The 17998-nt window shown below is 39.4% G+C and overlaps 1 protein-coding gene across 1 annotated transcript in view; it reads left to right on the top strand.

Moving 5' to 3' along the window:
- LOC124721661 (unconventional myosin-Va) overlaps positions 1 to 17998 on the top strand; it is a 348113-nt gene that overhangs the window by 225853 nt on the left and 104262 nt on the right. The window contains exons 3-4 of the mRNA XM_047246731.1: positions 6267 to 6435; positions 12782 to 12926. Of these exons, the coding sequence (XP_047102687.1) occupies positions 6267 to 6435; positions 12782 to 12926 (314 nt within the window). The remainder of the gene's footprint in view (positions 1 to 6266; positions 6436 to 12781; positions 12927 to 17998) is intronic.

Below are 17998 nucleotides of genomic sequence, written 5' to 3'. Positions count from 1 at the left end.
GTTCCAGTTGTAGCGGGAGTGAACTAGGATAGTGGACACAAAATGGTCGACACGTATTAGTTTTGGAAGGAGCTGTGTTTCCTGAACTGTGTTAGTTTACGAATTTTGCTTTTCATCATGAATATACTGTGATTTAGATGATTTCCATGTGGTTGGATTGTTAGAGCTTTGAGCATTCGCTGGGTTCATCTCGGCTTGGAATACTTTCGCCAGTGGCACTATATCCGAGCAGTAAAGTTGTTGGGATGTATGGTAATACTCAATAATAGTTAGAACAGTTTTTCACAATTCATGAGTGATACTTTGTTAGTCTGGTAAATTGGCTGTTTCTTAGGTGACACAGATAATTGGTGTCATTTAAAAACTATTGATTTAAATAAATGAGTACTTAAACAAGTTTTTTGTCTCCTAGTTTAACTGATAAAATCCAACTCCAACTACATAAATTTAATTAAAACACAAATAAGATGTCTGCTAGGACACTGTAAACTTGATCATAATAAAGGGAACTGTTTTGCAGTGGTATACAGTTGGCACGAGACAAAACCTGATGAGCCAAATTTTATATAAAATGCAATTGTATATTTACAGTATTCTTTCTAGAAAGAGTTGTAGTTCTCAGTAGGGAGTCAAAGCTCGCAACCTGTAATGATCTTATTGTCAATGCAAATTGAAAACTAAATTTTTCCCTCGTTCCTGTAAACATTGTCCTGACCTGGTTTGTTTTCAAAAGTAAGTCATTGTAGTCACTGCATATTGCATTAGATAAGGGGCAAAGAAAGATCAATACTCAAAAGTTCCCACCGGCAGCTATTTAAGTGTGTGTGTGTGTGTGTGTGTGTGTGTGTGTGTGTGTGTGTGGTCCACAGACTTGAGACAAGCTGGTTGCTATTTTCACTTCTGATGTCTTCCCATTGAGGGTGACTTTTGGCTTTTGCCTGACAGGACGTCACTAACCCATTGGCATACAATGCCAGACACAGCTGTTGCAGCAGTTACATGTATTGGGGTACAGCAACAGGTACATGCTTCACAGCGCAGTAGACACAACATGCTACTCTTTGGTAGTTTGGTGGTGCTTTCTGTAATAGTTTCTTGGCCATAGCATTAGATGACACTAACTGTACATTTGTGAAACTGAGGCATTGATTCAAGCTTACATGCATTTAGTCTGTGTTTTGTTAGCTCAGTGAATGACAAAATATGTGCCCATATGAAGCAGAATTGGCGAGAATTCAAGAGTTCTTTAGGAAGAAAGTGATTTGAGTAATGGTGTAGACTATGACACTGCAAGCAGTACTTAAAGTGATGAAAACAGTAGTGTTTTGGACAACGGGGAAATTGGAAGTACCCAACAAATTATGATGATGCCAGATATGTGTGACAATGAGACCACAAACCACAATCTAGACTATTCAAAGGCGACTCACTGGGACTGGGACAATGTGGCTAATCATCCTAAAACCAGTATTTTCACTGTGACATCAGAAATAGAAGCAACAGTTCTATGGCCTCTGGGACAAAATCCTACAGAATTTAAAGTTGTAAATGAATTTATAACAGTGCAGTTTCCCTGAGTCCATTGCAGGAGAAACCAACTCATATGCAGCGAAAATGCTGACTACGGTTCAAGCAGTGACAACGGTTTTCTGTAACAGTTGATGGATTGAAGGTGCACTTCTCTCTGCATCATCATGCTCCAGAGACAAAAACCTTCTATACAGCACAATTGATCAAAAAGAAAAACAATTGAAAAGACAGTATTTGCTGCAACAATACCACGGAGAAGACTTCAGGTTATCTTCAGGTTTAGCATTTTGCTAGTGATTCACCAGAAACACAATATGATAAATGGAGGAATATAAGACCAATCATTTCACAGCTACTCAACAAAGTTACAGGGGTAAATGTTCCTGGCATCGATGAAACCCTGAAGTTTTAGGGCAGATTTTCATATGTTCAATATATTCCTTCGCAGAGAGACAGATTTGGCATAAAGATATATAAAGTATGCTCTTTGGGGACTGAGTACTGTTGTTATGTGAAGATATATGCTGCAACAGAGGTAAAAAAGTGGTGATGTAGCTGTCAAATTTTCAGCAAGTGAAAAGATTGTGTTTGAATTGAGTGTGACTCTGTTTGGGAAGTGGAGAACTATTTACATGGACATCTGGTGAAATTCTCCCAACTTTTTCAGGGAATTGCTAGACAGAAGTGCTCATACTGTTGGTATTGTAAACCAACAAGGAAAAATATCCCACATACGTTCAGTGGAACTAACCTGAGGAAGGGGAACTAACATTTGCAAGCACAAAATTCTTGCAGGGCTGCTCAGAAAAATGTTAACATTTTGTCAGTGCTTCATGATAGACCAGATTATGTGGAGATACATAAACAAGGGGAAACAAAGCTAATAGCTAATTGCTTCATTGATTACAACCAAGGAATGGGTGACAATGGCTTACACAGCCAATATCTGAGAAGATATGTCAAGGGATATAAAAAGATAGAAATATATCTCCTGGACATAGAAATGCAACCAAGTGAAGCAGAAATCCACTAAGGCTTCATGCCAGAAGCTGAGGGCATTTTCCAGTGAAAATAATGCAGAATCAGAAGAAAAGTCCATCCTCGAGAAGGTGCAAAAGTTTTCATTATTGAGTGCATCATGGTGAAACCTGGTTTGAATGTAACATTTGTAAAGTTGCCATTCATGTGGACAGATGTTTCCACAATATGCTGTACACAACTAAACTGTGTGAATATGTATCACAAATGAAAAAAATTCATTGTGTACCATAAACAGTAGAACTGTGTGTGAATGAGTATGGTGCTATAAGTCGTTAGAACAAATATATTTCTTCATGTTTCATAAATAATCATATATAAGTGAAAATAAAAAAATATACAGGGCTATTACAAATGATTGAAGCGATTTCATAAATTCACTGTAGCTCCATTCATTGACATATGGTCACGATACACTACATATACGTGGAAAACTCATAAAGTTTTGTTCGGCTGAAGCCGCACTTCAGGCTTCTGCCGCCAGAGCGCTCGAGAGCGCAGTGAGACAAAATGTCGACAGGAGCCGAGAAAGCGTATGTTGTGCTTGAAATGCACTCACATCAGTCAATCATAACAGTGCAATGACACTTCAGGACGAAGTTCGACAAAGATCCACCTACTGCTAACTCCACTCTGCGATTGTATGCGCAGTTTAAAGCTTCTGGATGCCTCTGTAAGGGGAAATCAACGGGTCGCCCTGCAGTGAGCGAAGAAACGGTTGAACGCGTGCGGGCAAGTTTCACGCGTAGCCCGCGGAAGTCAACGAATAAAGCAAGCAGGGAGCTAAACGTACCGCAGCCGACGGTTTGGAAAATCTTACGGAAAAGGCTAAAGCATAAGCCTTACCGTTTACAATTGGTACAAGCCCTGACACCCGATGACAAAGTCAAACGCTTTGAATTTTCGGCGCGGTTGCAACAGCTCATGGAAGAGGATGCGTTCAGTGTGAAACTAGTTTTCAGTGATGAAGCAACATTTTTTTCTTAATGGTGAAGTGAACAGACACAATGTGCGAATCTGGGCGGTAGAGAATCCTCACGCATTCGTGCAGCAAATTCACAATTCACCAAAAGTTAACGTGTTTTGTGCAATCTCACGGTTTAAAGTTTACAGCCCCTTTTTCTTCTGCGAAAAAAACGTTACAGGACACGTGTATCTGGACATGCTGGAAAGTTGGTTCATGCCACAACTGGAGACCAACAGCGCCGACTTCAGCTTTCATCAGGATGGTGCTCCACCGCACTTCCATCACGATGTTCGGGATTTCTTAAACAGGAGATTGGAAAACCGATGGATCGGTCGTGGTGGAGATCATGATCAGCAATTCATGTCATGGCCTCCACGCTCTCCCGACTTAACCCCATGCAATTTCTTTCTGCGGAGTTATGTGAAAGAGTCAGTGTTTAAACCTCGTCTACCAAGAAACGTGCCAGAACTGCGAGCTCGAATCAACGATGCTTTTGAACTCATTGATGGGGACGTGCTGCGCCGAGTGTGGGAGGAACTTGATTATTGGCTTGATGTCTGCCGAATCACTAAAGGGGCACATATCGAACATTTGTGAATGCCTAAAAAAACTTTTTGAGTTTTTGTATGTGTGTGCAAAGCATTGTGAAAATATCTCAAATAATAAAGTTATTGTAGAGCTGTGAAATCGCTTCAATCATTTGTAATAACCCTGTATGGTAAAAGGAATCATATCTTGTGACAAACTTGTTCTCAAAAAATTGCACATAGATGGTTTAATATTGTTCCACTTATTTGATGCTCTCTCTTTTGTTATACACCAAAATTGTTATTTGATCCAGAACCTACAAAGATTTCTATTGTTATATCAGTTAAGTAGCTGCTCCATCTCTTTGTAACAAGTGCAATCTGCAATAACTGTGTTCAGAACTTGCCAGTCAATGTATTCATGGTTTCATTCTATTTCTGTACAACTTAAATCAATCGTCCCTATGAGTTTACCACTTGCTCGGAAAATGAATCTCAGCAACAAGTTCGTTCATTTGGTTATATGCCTTGTGGCAGGTCTAGACTTCATAGCTATCTGTGCTTCTGTCCTCTGCTTTCCTCTTCATTCTTTGGTACTGTCCCTTTGCTCTGCTGATATCATCCAGCATCTGGTATCTCCTTTTGCCGTTCCCTGTCTCCCCCAGAATAAATCCTAAAATTGCCTCCACTAGAAGGCAGTCTTGTCTCAAATTACATCCTGTCCAGATTAGCATCCGATTCTTCATTGTCAGAAGCATCCTCTGATCTTCTTTCTCCAGCTCTTCTCAGTACCCCCTCATTCCTGACTTCATCAGTCCAGCTGATCTTCTCCATTCTGTGCCATTTCCACATTCGACAAGCTTCAGTTCTCCTCTTCTACTGCTTACCCATAGTCCCAGTATCAGGAATTTCACTCTTGCATTCATAATTCTGTGTTCAAACAACTAGCTGAGAGCATTTTCTGCCTTTGAAATGCCTCTTTTTGTCAGTGCCATTCCGACTTCGATGTCCTGTTCACAATGCATATCTTCAGTAATCCAACTTCCCAGATATCTGAATGCTCTCAACTGTTCTGTGGTTTTGGGCCCTATCTTATACTTAGCCATTCTTTTCTTTTTATGGTTTATTCTTCCTTGCTACCATGATAAATTTTTCTTTAAAAATGTGTAAACTGGCTGTACATAAACTTCATTTTCCCTCCAATTCTTTCAGATTTGATTGCATACTGCTACTTAGTACACAAGTTTTATTTAAAAACCATTTTGCCACTTTCCTTGATCACAGTAGCATTTGTTTAACCTTCTGGCACAGAAAATTGCACTCACTACAATTACAGCATAATGTGTGTTACATGTCTGTGACTGGATTCTAGACACCTGTACCCATGATCTACTACTTGCCATTATTTATTATTTTACAGAAAACGACTTATGTTGCGAAAAGTTTGTTGTGTGGTTGTGTCAATCAATCATCAGATCAATTACATAAATCGTGTTAAGGTTCTGCTTGTTAAATTAGCCGTGGTAGTTAAGTGAACAGGAACAAATGCATACTGTGACCAGAATGCAGCAGGAATTAGCTGTTTCAAAAAGGCTTTAAGACCCTAATTTATTTGAATTTAAGTAAAAACTTAAACTTTGTTCTGTTGAAAAGAGTTTGTATATTTTTAAAGTTACAGGCTTAGAATGTAACTCAACAAACATGTTTGTGTGTGGAATTGTCAGCATTGTTTGATAGTATAGAAAACTATTAATATTGCTAGTAACTGCATGTCATTTGTGCTTTCATTTCTTGATGTAGAATATACTTTGAATTTTGATGTACTGAATTGCATAACGTAAAATCTGTTAAATTATGTCTTCCAATAATGTTAACTTATGTATTACCATTTTAAGGTGTTCTCATTAACTTGTTAAACTTCAACATTCAGAATTTAAAATATCTAACCATTTGTTAAATTAAGTTCAGAAGTTGGAACAGAAAGGACAAAGCATGCCGTGGCAAATTGTAACTGGCTTCCAAAATCACTGTATGATTGAAACAATTTTGGGTTATTACATTGATAATCTGCATCGTACCCAAGTTTTCATAAGTTTGTCATTGTAACAGTCAAACTTTGACCCTTGAAGCTGTTGATATGTACGTAATAAGTGATGGTTAATAAGTTAAATTTCTTGCTTACTTGATCTTCTTATGTTAATCAGATACATGACCTGATCATTGAATCAGATGAGAAACTACCACCTCTACGAAATCCACGCATTTTAATTGGAGAGAATGATCTAACATCATTGTCTTACCTGCATGAACCTGCTGTATTGTATAACCTGAAAGTTCGTTTCTGTCAGAAGAGCTCTATTTATACATATTGTGGTAAGTGTGTGTTTGCTTACTAATGATATTTTCTAATTATGTTATGCTGTTGTGTCCATTTGTATGTACGTATTGCTTCTATCATGATCAATTTCATCAGGACATTTTTGTGTATACCACCACAAAGCTGCCAATATCTTCAATATGCTGCAACAAGTTCAGGCAATTTTTCATCAACTGGCAGACTTCAGGGTTTGAGTGGTGGTTATTGTTGTTTCGTACAAATAATTGATACTAGTTGCAGCATAGTAAAGATCTTGGTTACTTTGGGGCTGTATACATAAAAATGTCTTCTATAAAATCAGTGTAGCACAACCAAAATTATATTATTGTTTAATGAGAATTGTCTTCATGCTCAAAACTGCAAAAATTAAATGAGGAGCTATTCAAATAATGAGGAGTGTTGAGTGGATTTTGCTAAAGATATAACCTAATTATCATTCCAAAAATTGTATATTTTGTTGATTGGTCACCTCACAGCTGTAATGTGCAGATTCCAAACATACAGAAAGCACATGATGAACTTTCTGCCCAAAGGAACCTTGTCATGAACAATGGGAGCTCAGGCATATGATACTTGCATGCAGGACCCAGTTTAGATGTTTCAGTAACTGACTGCTAACTTCTTAGTGACCATAGCATACTGTACATATACAGAGAAACAAGAAACATGTTGCTAAACAGTCAGATGTGCTTTTTCAGTTGACTAGCAGTGATTGTTAGTAGCTCCTTTTAATCATAATAGCATCAGTTAAATTTCTTGTTGAGTAATTAATCATTATGTGGCTGAATTATTCTTTATGTAGATCATCACACACTTTGTCATAGAAAAGGGTATTGTTCACACATTGAGCATCAAATTTCTCAAGGTCCCAATTCAAAGGAGAACCAGCAGGCCAATTGGAAATAGTGGTGTATACGTTGAAGAAAGGATATGATAAGATGTGTAAAGTATGTAAAGCAATTCAGACAGCATTCACCTTGTTCATGTGATGGAAAAATTACAAAATGTGTTTCAGAAATGTTCGGTGACGAATCCTTTGCACCTCTTGATGTGAGATGTGAGTGAATGAGCTACCATTTTGTTAGAAATTTGTGCTGCAACAGTTTGGTTTGCTGGCAATGCAAGTGCTCGCAATCTTAAAAAGCCAGTGAAATAAATGCTCCTAGCTGTTGTTAACAAGATTTGAGTGACATTGTGTCCACACACAACTGAGGCAAATAATTGTCTCTCTTGAAACTAGTGTAGCTACGTACTGTGCACAATAATTGTCATAATGTATTCCTCATAAGCTGTGTAGGAAAGATGCTAAAGCCTATAGTCATCTGCCTTCTAACTTGGGTCCTAGAATCCAGAAACTTCCTTCATTATTTCCAGTGTAGATTCAGGAGGTATCACTCAACCCTGGACAGCTGCACTCTGCAGGATGTGGCAGTACAACAAGCTTTCCTACATTCTACACAGGCACCACCCTAGAAAGGTGTACAGCAAAATGCGGGTGGTAAAGTATTAACAAAAATTTTAAAAAAATTATGAAAAGTGTCCCCTGACTCAGATTTCTGGGCGACTTTTCCAAACTTCAAAATCCCTCTTCCTCCCCCTTCAACCTTGCTCCCAGAAGAAGGAGCAACTGGCTCTGAAAGTTTGCAGACTTTAATGCCTTTAAACATGTGTTCTCATGCCACTGCTTGGTGAGTAGGTTTATTGTCTGTCCAATTACATTATATTTTCATAGAATGTTTGGGATGTAATATCATTAAATAGCTCCATAAATGGGGTTTCCTGGGACAGTTGCCCACATTATTACAGTCCTTCCTGTCCAGCTGATTATTTGTCACTGGTTTTGTGGTGTTCTGTGACAGAGATCAGAGTGTCTAAAATGGTGTCTCTTGGGGATCTGTTCAAAAAGGAGAATGTACGCATGTGCTCAAAACTTAAGGATGCTCCTAACTTGTCACTGGCAAGTAGTGTAGCTTGATGGAACTTGGACTGTATATTGAAAGAACTTCTGCAGTATAGTACAGAAGAAATATGCAATGAGACAAACAGAAATGACACTTTTATTCAATTACACTGAAATCACTGCAATTTATGGTGGTTCGATGAGCACTGCAAAAGGCAGGATATGGTTCTTAATAGTGTGTGAGATCACAATGGATGGCAATACGTGCTCCAAGACATGCTCCCATGCTGGCCACAAGTTTGGTAAGGAGTTATTGTGGTAGGGCGTTCCCTTCCTTGACCAGTGGGGATTGCAACTACTGGATGGTCATTTGTGCATGTTGATGTGCTGCAATACGTCTCTGTAATGCATCTCTCATTTGCTCGGTGGGATTTAAGTTGGGGGAGCAGGCAGGTGAGTCCATTTGCTCGGCAGTTATCCTCTCATTCCAAGAGCCCCTTCAACTGTGCAGTTCAATGTGGTAGCACTTTGTCGTCCATAAAAATGAAGTAAGTACTGAATGCACCCCTAAAAAGAGGCACATGGGGAAGGGCTACAGTATGACAATGATGTTGATTGGTGAGTGTACCACGTTCAAAGCTTTGGAGGAAAGTGCACCTATACAACATTATGCCTCCCCACACCATACCACCAGGAATACCAAAACAATCATTTCAACAATGGTGGACATACCCTCATATGGCAGAAGGAGGAAGCACGTGATGCACCAAGTAACATTGTTGAACATGATTGTTTTGGTGGTCCAGGTGTTATGGTGTGGGGAGTCGTTATATTCCATGGGCATACTGAGCTCACCAAATCTCTGAACACGGTACACTCACTGGTTGATGTTATTGTGACACTGTACTTCCTGACTTCATTCTTATGAATGACAGTGCATGACCACAATGACACTGCAGGTGGGGGAGCTCCTGGAATGAGCAAGTATTTGGCAAATGGACTGGCCTGGCCATTCCCCTGACTTTAGCCTCATCGAGCATGTGTGGGATGTGTTGGGGAGACTTACTGCAACACGTCCACATGCACCGATGACCATCCACCAGTTCTTAAGTGCCCTAGAGGAGGACTGGAGTGCCATGCCACAAGAACACTGTACGAACCTTGTGCCCAGAATGGCAATACATTGCTGAGCTTTCACTGCCATCTGTGGTGACGATGCACCCTATTAAGAATCATGTCATGTCTATTGTTATGTGCTGGGGACCTTCATGAATCCTGGTGACTTCAGGGTAATTATTGTCTTTGAATAAAAGTGTCATTTCTGTCCATCTCACTGCATATTTCTTTCGGTTACCTACTGTACTGTACTGTAATAGTTCTTCCTATGTATGGTCCAAGTTTCATTGAGCTAAGTTACTTGGCAGGAACACATTATACAAAAGTTACTTTCATCCTTCAGTTTTGCACACCAGCAATTAGTGAGATGACTGCACAGTTCAGTTTCCTGTACAGTGTTCATTGTAGACATCACTGCGTTGCCTCATTTCTCAATGTGGGCTCATCCGGTGCACCTGACAATAAGTGCATTTATAGAATACAGGATTTCACGGCTGGTATTTGCGCTGTTGCTGATACTTGTTTTATGCGCAAAAGGCCATGGTCCAAGGCATAATTTTCTGCCTAATGGTCTGTCTTCCAATGCTGGAGACATCATCTGGGGCTTTAATGATTCATAAAGCAGTTACAGTTCAGGTTGCTGAGCTTACTAGTCTGTGACTGCTTTGGGTTGTTACAGCCTTAGGTGATGTATATCTAGCATTGGAAGACAAAGTGCCTTTGACCATGGCATTATGCCCATAAAAATTTTCAGTAACTAAGTTAGCATTTTCTCATTAATATTTGAATCCAACCATGGTCCAAATGAGTGACATGTTTGGCAATTCGAACATTTTTTGTTCAAAATTTTGATGAGGGGGGACACATGGTTTCTGCACCTGATGTATTTGAAGACAGTTGGCATGAAGCCACAGAATGTACTGAAGCATCGTAGCCACAGGTAATGGAAAGGAGACTGTTGATGGCACTTTCATTTCATGAGGTTATTATTTGGTTCTGACTTTACTACAGTTGCATGGTCTACATCTCATGTTGTCCATCACATCTTAAGTTGTTGTTGCCATTTACCCTTGGGGATTAGGCTGCCAATGTAGGGGCATGTAAATCCATTTTAATGCCCAGCCTCTGTGGTGAGGTTCATAAGTTTCCATTCACCGTCTGGTAAAATTTTGTGTGTGTGTGTGTGTGTGTGTGTGTGTGTGTGTGTGTGTGTGTGTGTGTGCAGACATCTTTCAACCCCAGTCATCAGCATCCCATATTGTTGCTCCCTGCTGATTGTTGAAGAATAAACTATGAACAATGAGGCCATTGGGGATTTGTGATAAGCAGATCCGGGTGGCATTAATTACTTAGTTCATTACTATAATCATAAAAGATTTATTGGTAAACAAAATTTCTCATATCCCAGACATCAGTTTTGAAATAGATGTTGCATAACATTCCACTGGAGTATAACACTTAAAGTGTACAACGATGTGATGAAAAGTAACGCTTCTGAATTTTTTATGCAAAAACCCTTAAAAGCTTTTTAAATAAAACAAACTTTCTCAACATAGTCACCCTGGTAACACACATTTCTCCCAAGGTGAGGTACAATCTCACCATTTCTCTATCACTATCAAAGTGAGGTCCTTGAAGGTGTTCTTTAAGTTTTGAAAACAGATGAAAATTGGCTGGGACCAAGTTGGGACTGTATGGAGGTAGGTTGTTGACAGTTAATCCAAGGCATCAAATTGCTGCAGATTTGCTTGTGTGCGTGGTCTGGCACTGTCCTGCTGAAGGAGAGGATGCTTCATGTGTGGAAGAAGTTTTCTGCGGTTAGAAACTAGATTACAGTATACCGTTTCTCATTCATTGACATAGTTATTTTACACACCGTCACGTTACACACTAAAATTCAGAGCCCTTTCAGGGTAGAGGGTCGCAACTTGCATCAGGTAAGTGGGAAAGTTGAAAAGAGTAATATTAATGACATGTAATACCTCGGCCGATATTCAGAACTGAACAAAAAATTCAGAGGCATTACTTTTCAACATTGCTTTATAGTTTACAGTGATTAGTGTAGCAAAAGTGGACTTCATTGGCTGCTCTGTGGTATTCCTTTAATGAGTTCTCAAGATATACTTTCGGGCTGGTTTCGCTGTTTTTGATGCAGACTCAAATGTAATTTTGTGGTCCCTACCAAAGTAGTTGAAATATAATTTTGACACAAAGTTCTTCATTTTCCTAGACTCAGTAGTGCTCTTCAGACTGCAGATTTTATTTCCTCAGCAGACAGTCGGCTGCACATAATCAAAGTCATTCTAGTTCATCTGAAGAGGCAAGGGGAAAGGGGTGTCATTGTGCTGAACACGACGGCATGTGGGATCAAGGACAATGGAGCTGCTGAAATTGCCTGCATGGAAAGTAGTGTGATACAACATGCTGTCAAGCTGTTGTCTTTACTTCAGATATTTGGCAACTTTAATCATGAAATTGAGAAAACCTTCTGTTTCAGAACAGCATGCAGGGTAGGATATGGAATTCACATAGTGATTATGAACTCACTTCTCATGTACAGCAGTATTGCAGCTGAGATTTGATGATTTTTGGCAGGTTATTCAAACAGTGATGAAAACTGTTGCAAAAAATAACTTTTCCCACATTTTCAGACATATGTGCTTAATCGTTACAACTTTGATGTTGCATGGTGTGAAGTACACAATTAAAGAGTATTCCATACAGAGGAGAAATTAAATCGAAATTCTTGTTAAAATGAATTCTCTGTGGTGGTAATTTGTTTGGTGCTGTAGATGTGTAATCAGTCAAAGTATAAAGCTCATTACTGAAGAGGTTTTTGGGACACTATGGTGCTTTACTGCATTCAGACATAGTCATATTGATAGATCAGACGAAAACTGGTGCATACAATGATGAGAGACTTAAATGAACACTTTGTGGGCCCCTATAGTTAAATGTGAAATGAAAACAATAATGAAACTAGTTCATGTTTCACACAAAGGTTTAACAGAATAAATGAAAAATCAAGCACAGAATGTGGATCAGATGATCAAATCTTCGGATTTAATCTGACATTTATTGTTTAAACAACCTAGCCACACAAGTAGTCAGTACATATTTGGAAATGACAAACATTTTAGAGTTGTTGAATTTTAATGTACTGTGTATAAATTTTGCAAATCACAGTTATTATATAAATGAAAAGATCCATTTGCAAAACATTAAATATATATGAATCACTTCTGGTATAGTCCACAGTAACTGGAATCCATCCATTGACTTATTGCCTCCTGTACGTGCACCTGCAACTGGTATTTACTTTTCAGGCATTGTGCTGGTTGCAATCAATCCGTATGATGATCTCCCTATATATGGCACTGACACCATCTGGGCCTACCGGGGCCAGGCTATGGGAGATCTGGATCCTCACATATTTGCTGTTGCAGAAGAAGCATATACAAAACTGGAACGGTGAGTTCTTGTGTGCAATATTGTGTCACACACACACACACACACACACACACACACACACACACACATTGTGATATGAGGCGCATGAGAATGTGTTGTTTCAGTGTAAGAGTACAGGCACCAGCATCTGTTCCTGAACCACCAGGAGAAGAGATCATTCATTGATGTCTGCCAGTGTGGGGTGAATTAGTGGCAGTGACATGTTCAGTGGTTGCTAGTACCTTGCATTTGTGTTTTTAACTACTATGGTACTGCAAATCCATGTCTGAAAGACAACAGGCATCTATTTTACCTATTACTCTCGTTCAAATTTTAGTAGTACGATGGATAGGGAATGGGCAGGTTTTGTGTAGACACAGGTGGAGCTGGCAGCATTTTGTGAACAGCTTGAAGGCACAGTCAGCTGTCTGCAGGCTGCAACCTCGAGGTATACCAGCGGCGGAGAGACCGGCACTTTGCGTGGGACACCTCAGGTGTTCCCTGTCTCACCCATGAGCTCAGCTGCCTAGGTATCTTCAAATGTGACTGGCATGGGGAAACATGCTTGCCACAGCTGGAATGGCAGGTTGTTTGGTGTTTCTCGTTCAAGGCAGTGTGTCAATGTGGTGACTGGCCTTCTGGCCTCACCCATTCGGCCTCTGAGTGGGCAAGTGGCCACTCCTTCAGCAAGATCCGAGCACACATGTGGGGGATGGGTTTGCTATTTATCAGGAGTCCAATGTTAGGAGCATTATGGAACCACTTAGGAAAATAGCATCCAGGGCTAAGTCGAATGTGAGGTCAGTATTTTACTTAATTTTATCCGTTTCTGTCTGTGTTTCTTCAATGACTGTCTTATTTTCGTAAAATAAAGAACAACTCTCTTGAGTCACACATGTGATTTTATTTCAATGCACAGTGCGTTTCAAGCCCTGGGGGGCTCATCGTCAGGTGCTGTGACAGTCCAAATTGATCATTTTTCCAGATGTAGGTTAAGTCTCGTCTGTTTCCAGTGGGGGATACATGGTTTTTGGAGCACATTATGAGTAAACATGTTATGTACGTATATACAATTTTCATTTTACATCACATTTTGTAAACACAAGTCAAAAGAAGATTTGACTTGTTTCGACTTGAGTTTATAAAAAGTGCTGTTGAACGAAAAGTGTATAAACCATATGTACATAAACATGTTTACTCATACTGTGTTTAAAAACCCACATATACAACACTGGAAACTGACCAGAATTAACCAAAATCTTGAAAAACAATCAATGTAGACTGACAAAGCACCTAAAGATGAGCCCTCACAGTTCAAAATGCATCGTGCATTGAAATAAAATCGTGATTGTGACTGAAGGTGGTTGGTCTTTATTTGAGTTCAGTATGTCTGGCGGGGGACCTCACGCGAGTTGAGGAGGATTTCCTACCTACAGCCATCAGGAGTGCAAGGTGTAGTCATCTCATAGTTGTGGCTGATATTGGCACCAGTGATGCCTGTCAGTTGGGCAGCTGGTGGAAGAGCTTGAAGACTGCTGGTGTTGCTAAAAGGGTGCAAGCAGAGCGTGCAGTTAGCAGTAAACACAATTGATTGGTTATGTTCGGTTTTCATCTGAGTGGAGGCTCTTGACCAGAGGTTCAGTCAATTCTGTAACTGACTTGGCTTTAGATTTCGGATTCTGTTATGGACTGGAAAATTCTAGGACTCAACTTTGTAGATCAGGAATACCCTACACAGAGGAAGCAGCTACTCTGGTAACAGAGTACTTGTAGAAAGCACATGGCATTTTTAGGCTACCTGATAGTTTGAGGTCCTCTGATGAACACTCACCAGTCAGTAGACAGAGAGTGAAACTGGATTGTGTACAAAATAAGGACTCTTCAAATGTCAAAATTTTAACAATAAATTGACAAAGCATTCATAACAAAGTCACTGAATTTACTGTCCCCAAGCAAAGCTGTTCCACTCAGATTATTCTCAGAACCAGGAGCTGATTGATACCCAAAGTAGAGATTGCTGAAATATTCAGTGAGGCATGGAATGTATACCAAAAAGACAGATTGGACACCATAGGAGGGAGGAAACATTCAGTGCAGTCGGCAAATATATTGCCTATTGAGACAGAAAATGAGTCTGACTGTGAAGTTAGCTGGATGTAAATAACCATCCTAAGTGAACTCAAGTTAATAATTGGATGTTTTTACCGGCCACGTGATTCGATGATAAGAGTTGTAGAATCATTTCAAGGTGATCTGGACTCAGTAGCCCAGAAATACTCCGATTGTGTAATATTAATTGGAGGCAAGAGATGATGTAGTTGGAACTTATATTTGATATGATGAATTGCATCTTCCTCTAAATGTGGAAAAAGTTAATGCAGATGAGTAGGAAAAACAATCCAGCACTGTTAGATTGTGTTATTAGTGGAGTGCTGCTTGACACTTCTGTGTCAGTGACATATCTTCGCATGATGTTGCAAAGCAATGTGAAAATGGAACAAGCACAGGAGGTCGGTTTATCAGGTTGCTTCTTGGAAAATATTGCTCACCTACAAAGTGGAACACTAGTGCAACCCATTCTTGGTGACTGGTAGTGTGTTTGGGACCTTCAGCAAGTCGTATCAAAGGGAGACTCTGAAACAATTAAGAGGCATGCTGATAAATTTATAACCAGTAGGTTTGATCAGCAAGCGAGTATCGTGGAGGTCCTTTGTGAATTCAATTGGAAATCACTGGAGAGATGATATTCTTTTTGTGAACAGTATTGAGAAAGGTTAGAGAACTGGCATTTGTGGCTCAGTATGAAATGATTGTGCTGTTTCAAACATACAGTTTTTGTAAGGGCCATGTAGAAAAGGTAAGATAAATTAGGGCTCATATGGAGGCATATGGATAGTAGTTTCTTTTCCTCATCCATTTGTGAGTGGAACAGGAAACGGAATGACTAATAATGGTACAAAGTACACTCAGCCATGCACTGTGTGGTACCTTGTGGAGTATGTATGTAGATGTAGTAGAGAGCAAACTTGAGGCCCTTGAGACATGTCCTTAACTTTATTGGATAGAGGAGGAATGGTACTCAAACTTCCTGCAATTTAGCATTATGTTTTTGGTGTCACCCGAAGAGTGAGATCCCAGTTTAGAGTTGATACCTCATGACAGAACCACATGCTAAGGACATGTGCTGTCAGACACAGCCCCAGATGAGAGACATTGGTGAAAACACACCCACAAGGTTACGTACGCCACTGTCGCTGGAAGTCTTATTACGTATGTCAGAGCGCAGTGCCACTCGGCCCACTCTGTGATAGTTGACTGTGATAGCAGCTTCCTCATAGATCAGATCTGGCAGCGAGCTAGTATCATTTGTCAGAACTGTGTTCCAGTGTCATAGTTAATTACTGTAATATTGGCTGTCATTCTGTATTGTTCCAAGTGATAAACAGTTATTGTGTTCCGCAGAAGTAGCATAAACACATATAATCATTTATTTGGACATGAACTGTATTCAAGTTAGGTATTCAAAATTAAAGGCTTCTACTAAAGTGAACTCATACTTTGTGTATGTTGTAGCTCCCTCTCGACCACCTCCAGAAGTAAAACTTGAACTGTCTAGTAGGCTTGCTATGAAATACATCAAAATGTTGATTACGCTAAATGTATGCTGGAGGGAGTAATGTGCTTTTTTGCCTTGTGTTAGGGTAGGTGTTCTTTGAATATGTGAACAAAGCTCTTTACAATGTACAGTGCTTCTTTTTTCTTCTTTTTTTCTAATAGGAATTTAAACATACATGCTGGTCTAGCACTTTGTGAACAAACTCATGACAAATTGCAGAGCTCGGAGCTATTCTATGAAACATGTCCCCTCTCCCCCTTCCCGCTCCACTCCCCTTTACTTGGCAAGGGTCCCAGATTATAAGGAGTAAAGAAATTGGGTTTTGTTTGTGGCTTCCATTGCGGGTGAAATGCACTTCCTTGGGACACTATTGCTAAATCTGGTTTCAGCCCTCTCCGCAGTTAGAGGTATGTGGTTATTCCATTACAAATCATTCCAGACAGACTGATGCAATATCCTGTATATAATTGTAGCTTCTGCTAGCTGCTTGGGAAAGGTAAAAACATTATCTGCTAGATGATTACATAAATAATTCGTCTAATACAAACTTATGATGCACTGGATGCTAAATTCCCTAAGGGGAGCCAGAACGATCCATCTCCTCCATGTTAATTTTAGCAAATAGAAGGAACATTTTTTCTAAAACCATTAAACATATTGCTCTGAAATTTGGACAACATGTTCAGTGAACATTTCTCTACAAAGTCATAATGCCATGTTAAGAAATATTTGTTGGTTTTTGTTTTACAATTTTTTTAACAGATGCTTATTGTTTTTCTCCTTTCTTCTATAACTCTTGAATTATAAAATATTTTTTTACAATTTGTTATAAAAATGAAGGAAAAGGAGTGAACAATATTGTGTATAAATTTCATTGATATACTGTTAGCAGTTTTTGAGAAAATGTTCCTCAAAGATGAAAATATTAAAGCTACGGGAAATGGCTTCCAAAGTTTTTTAATACATTCCTGGCCCATATGATGGATTATCAGCATCCTCTTCTTTTTCCAGTGTTAGATTCCTTTTCACTGGTCTTTTCTTCCCTTTTCCTGCATGTTGTAGGCTTCTGTCTCTTCTTCCTGCGCCTCTTAGTCTTTCTTAGGCGCATTGTGGAAATGTGCTGTGTCCTGGTTGGAAACCTAAATGTTTCAGCACATCACATTTGATAATGTTTCCTTCATTGTATGTTGCCACTGCATCATACACACCAAAATGCAATGTTTTTGTCTGTACAAACTCTTTTGGGAATCCTAATCCAAATTAAATTATTTTTACATTTTAATTTGGATTTTGTGTTTTCCCATGTAAACACTTTTCCAATAAATTTGGCTGTAATAAATCTCTGAATATGGGCTTAATTACAGCATTTGGCAAACTGTTTTTATCGACCTATTCATTTCGTAATTGGTACTTACACCATCGCCGAGAGATCGGAGCCTGTACATGCCTCTAACGTTCACTTCGTCACCGCTACCTT

Source organism: Schistocerca piceifrons, chromosome X, assembly GCF_021461385.2.
Source record: "Schistocerca piceifrons isolate TAMUIC-IGC-003096 chromosome X, iqSchPice1.1, whole genome shotgun sequence".
Classification (NCBI taxonomy): Eukaryota; Metazoa; Arthropoda; class Insecta; order Orthoptera; family Acrididae; genus Schistocerca; species Schistocerca piceifrons.
This window is presented reverse-complemented; position numbering and strand designations above follow the sequence as displayed.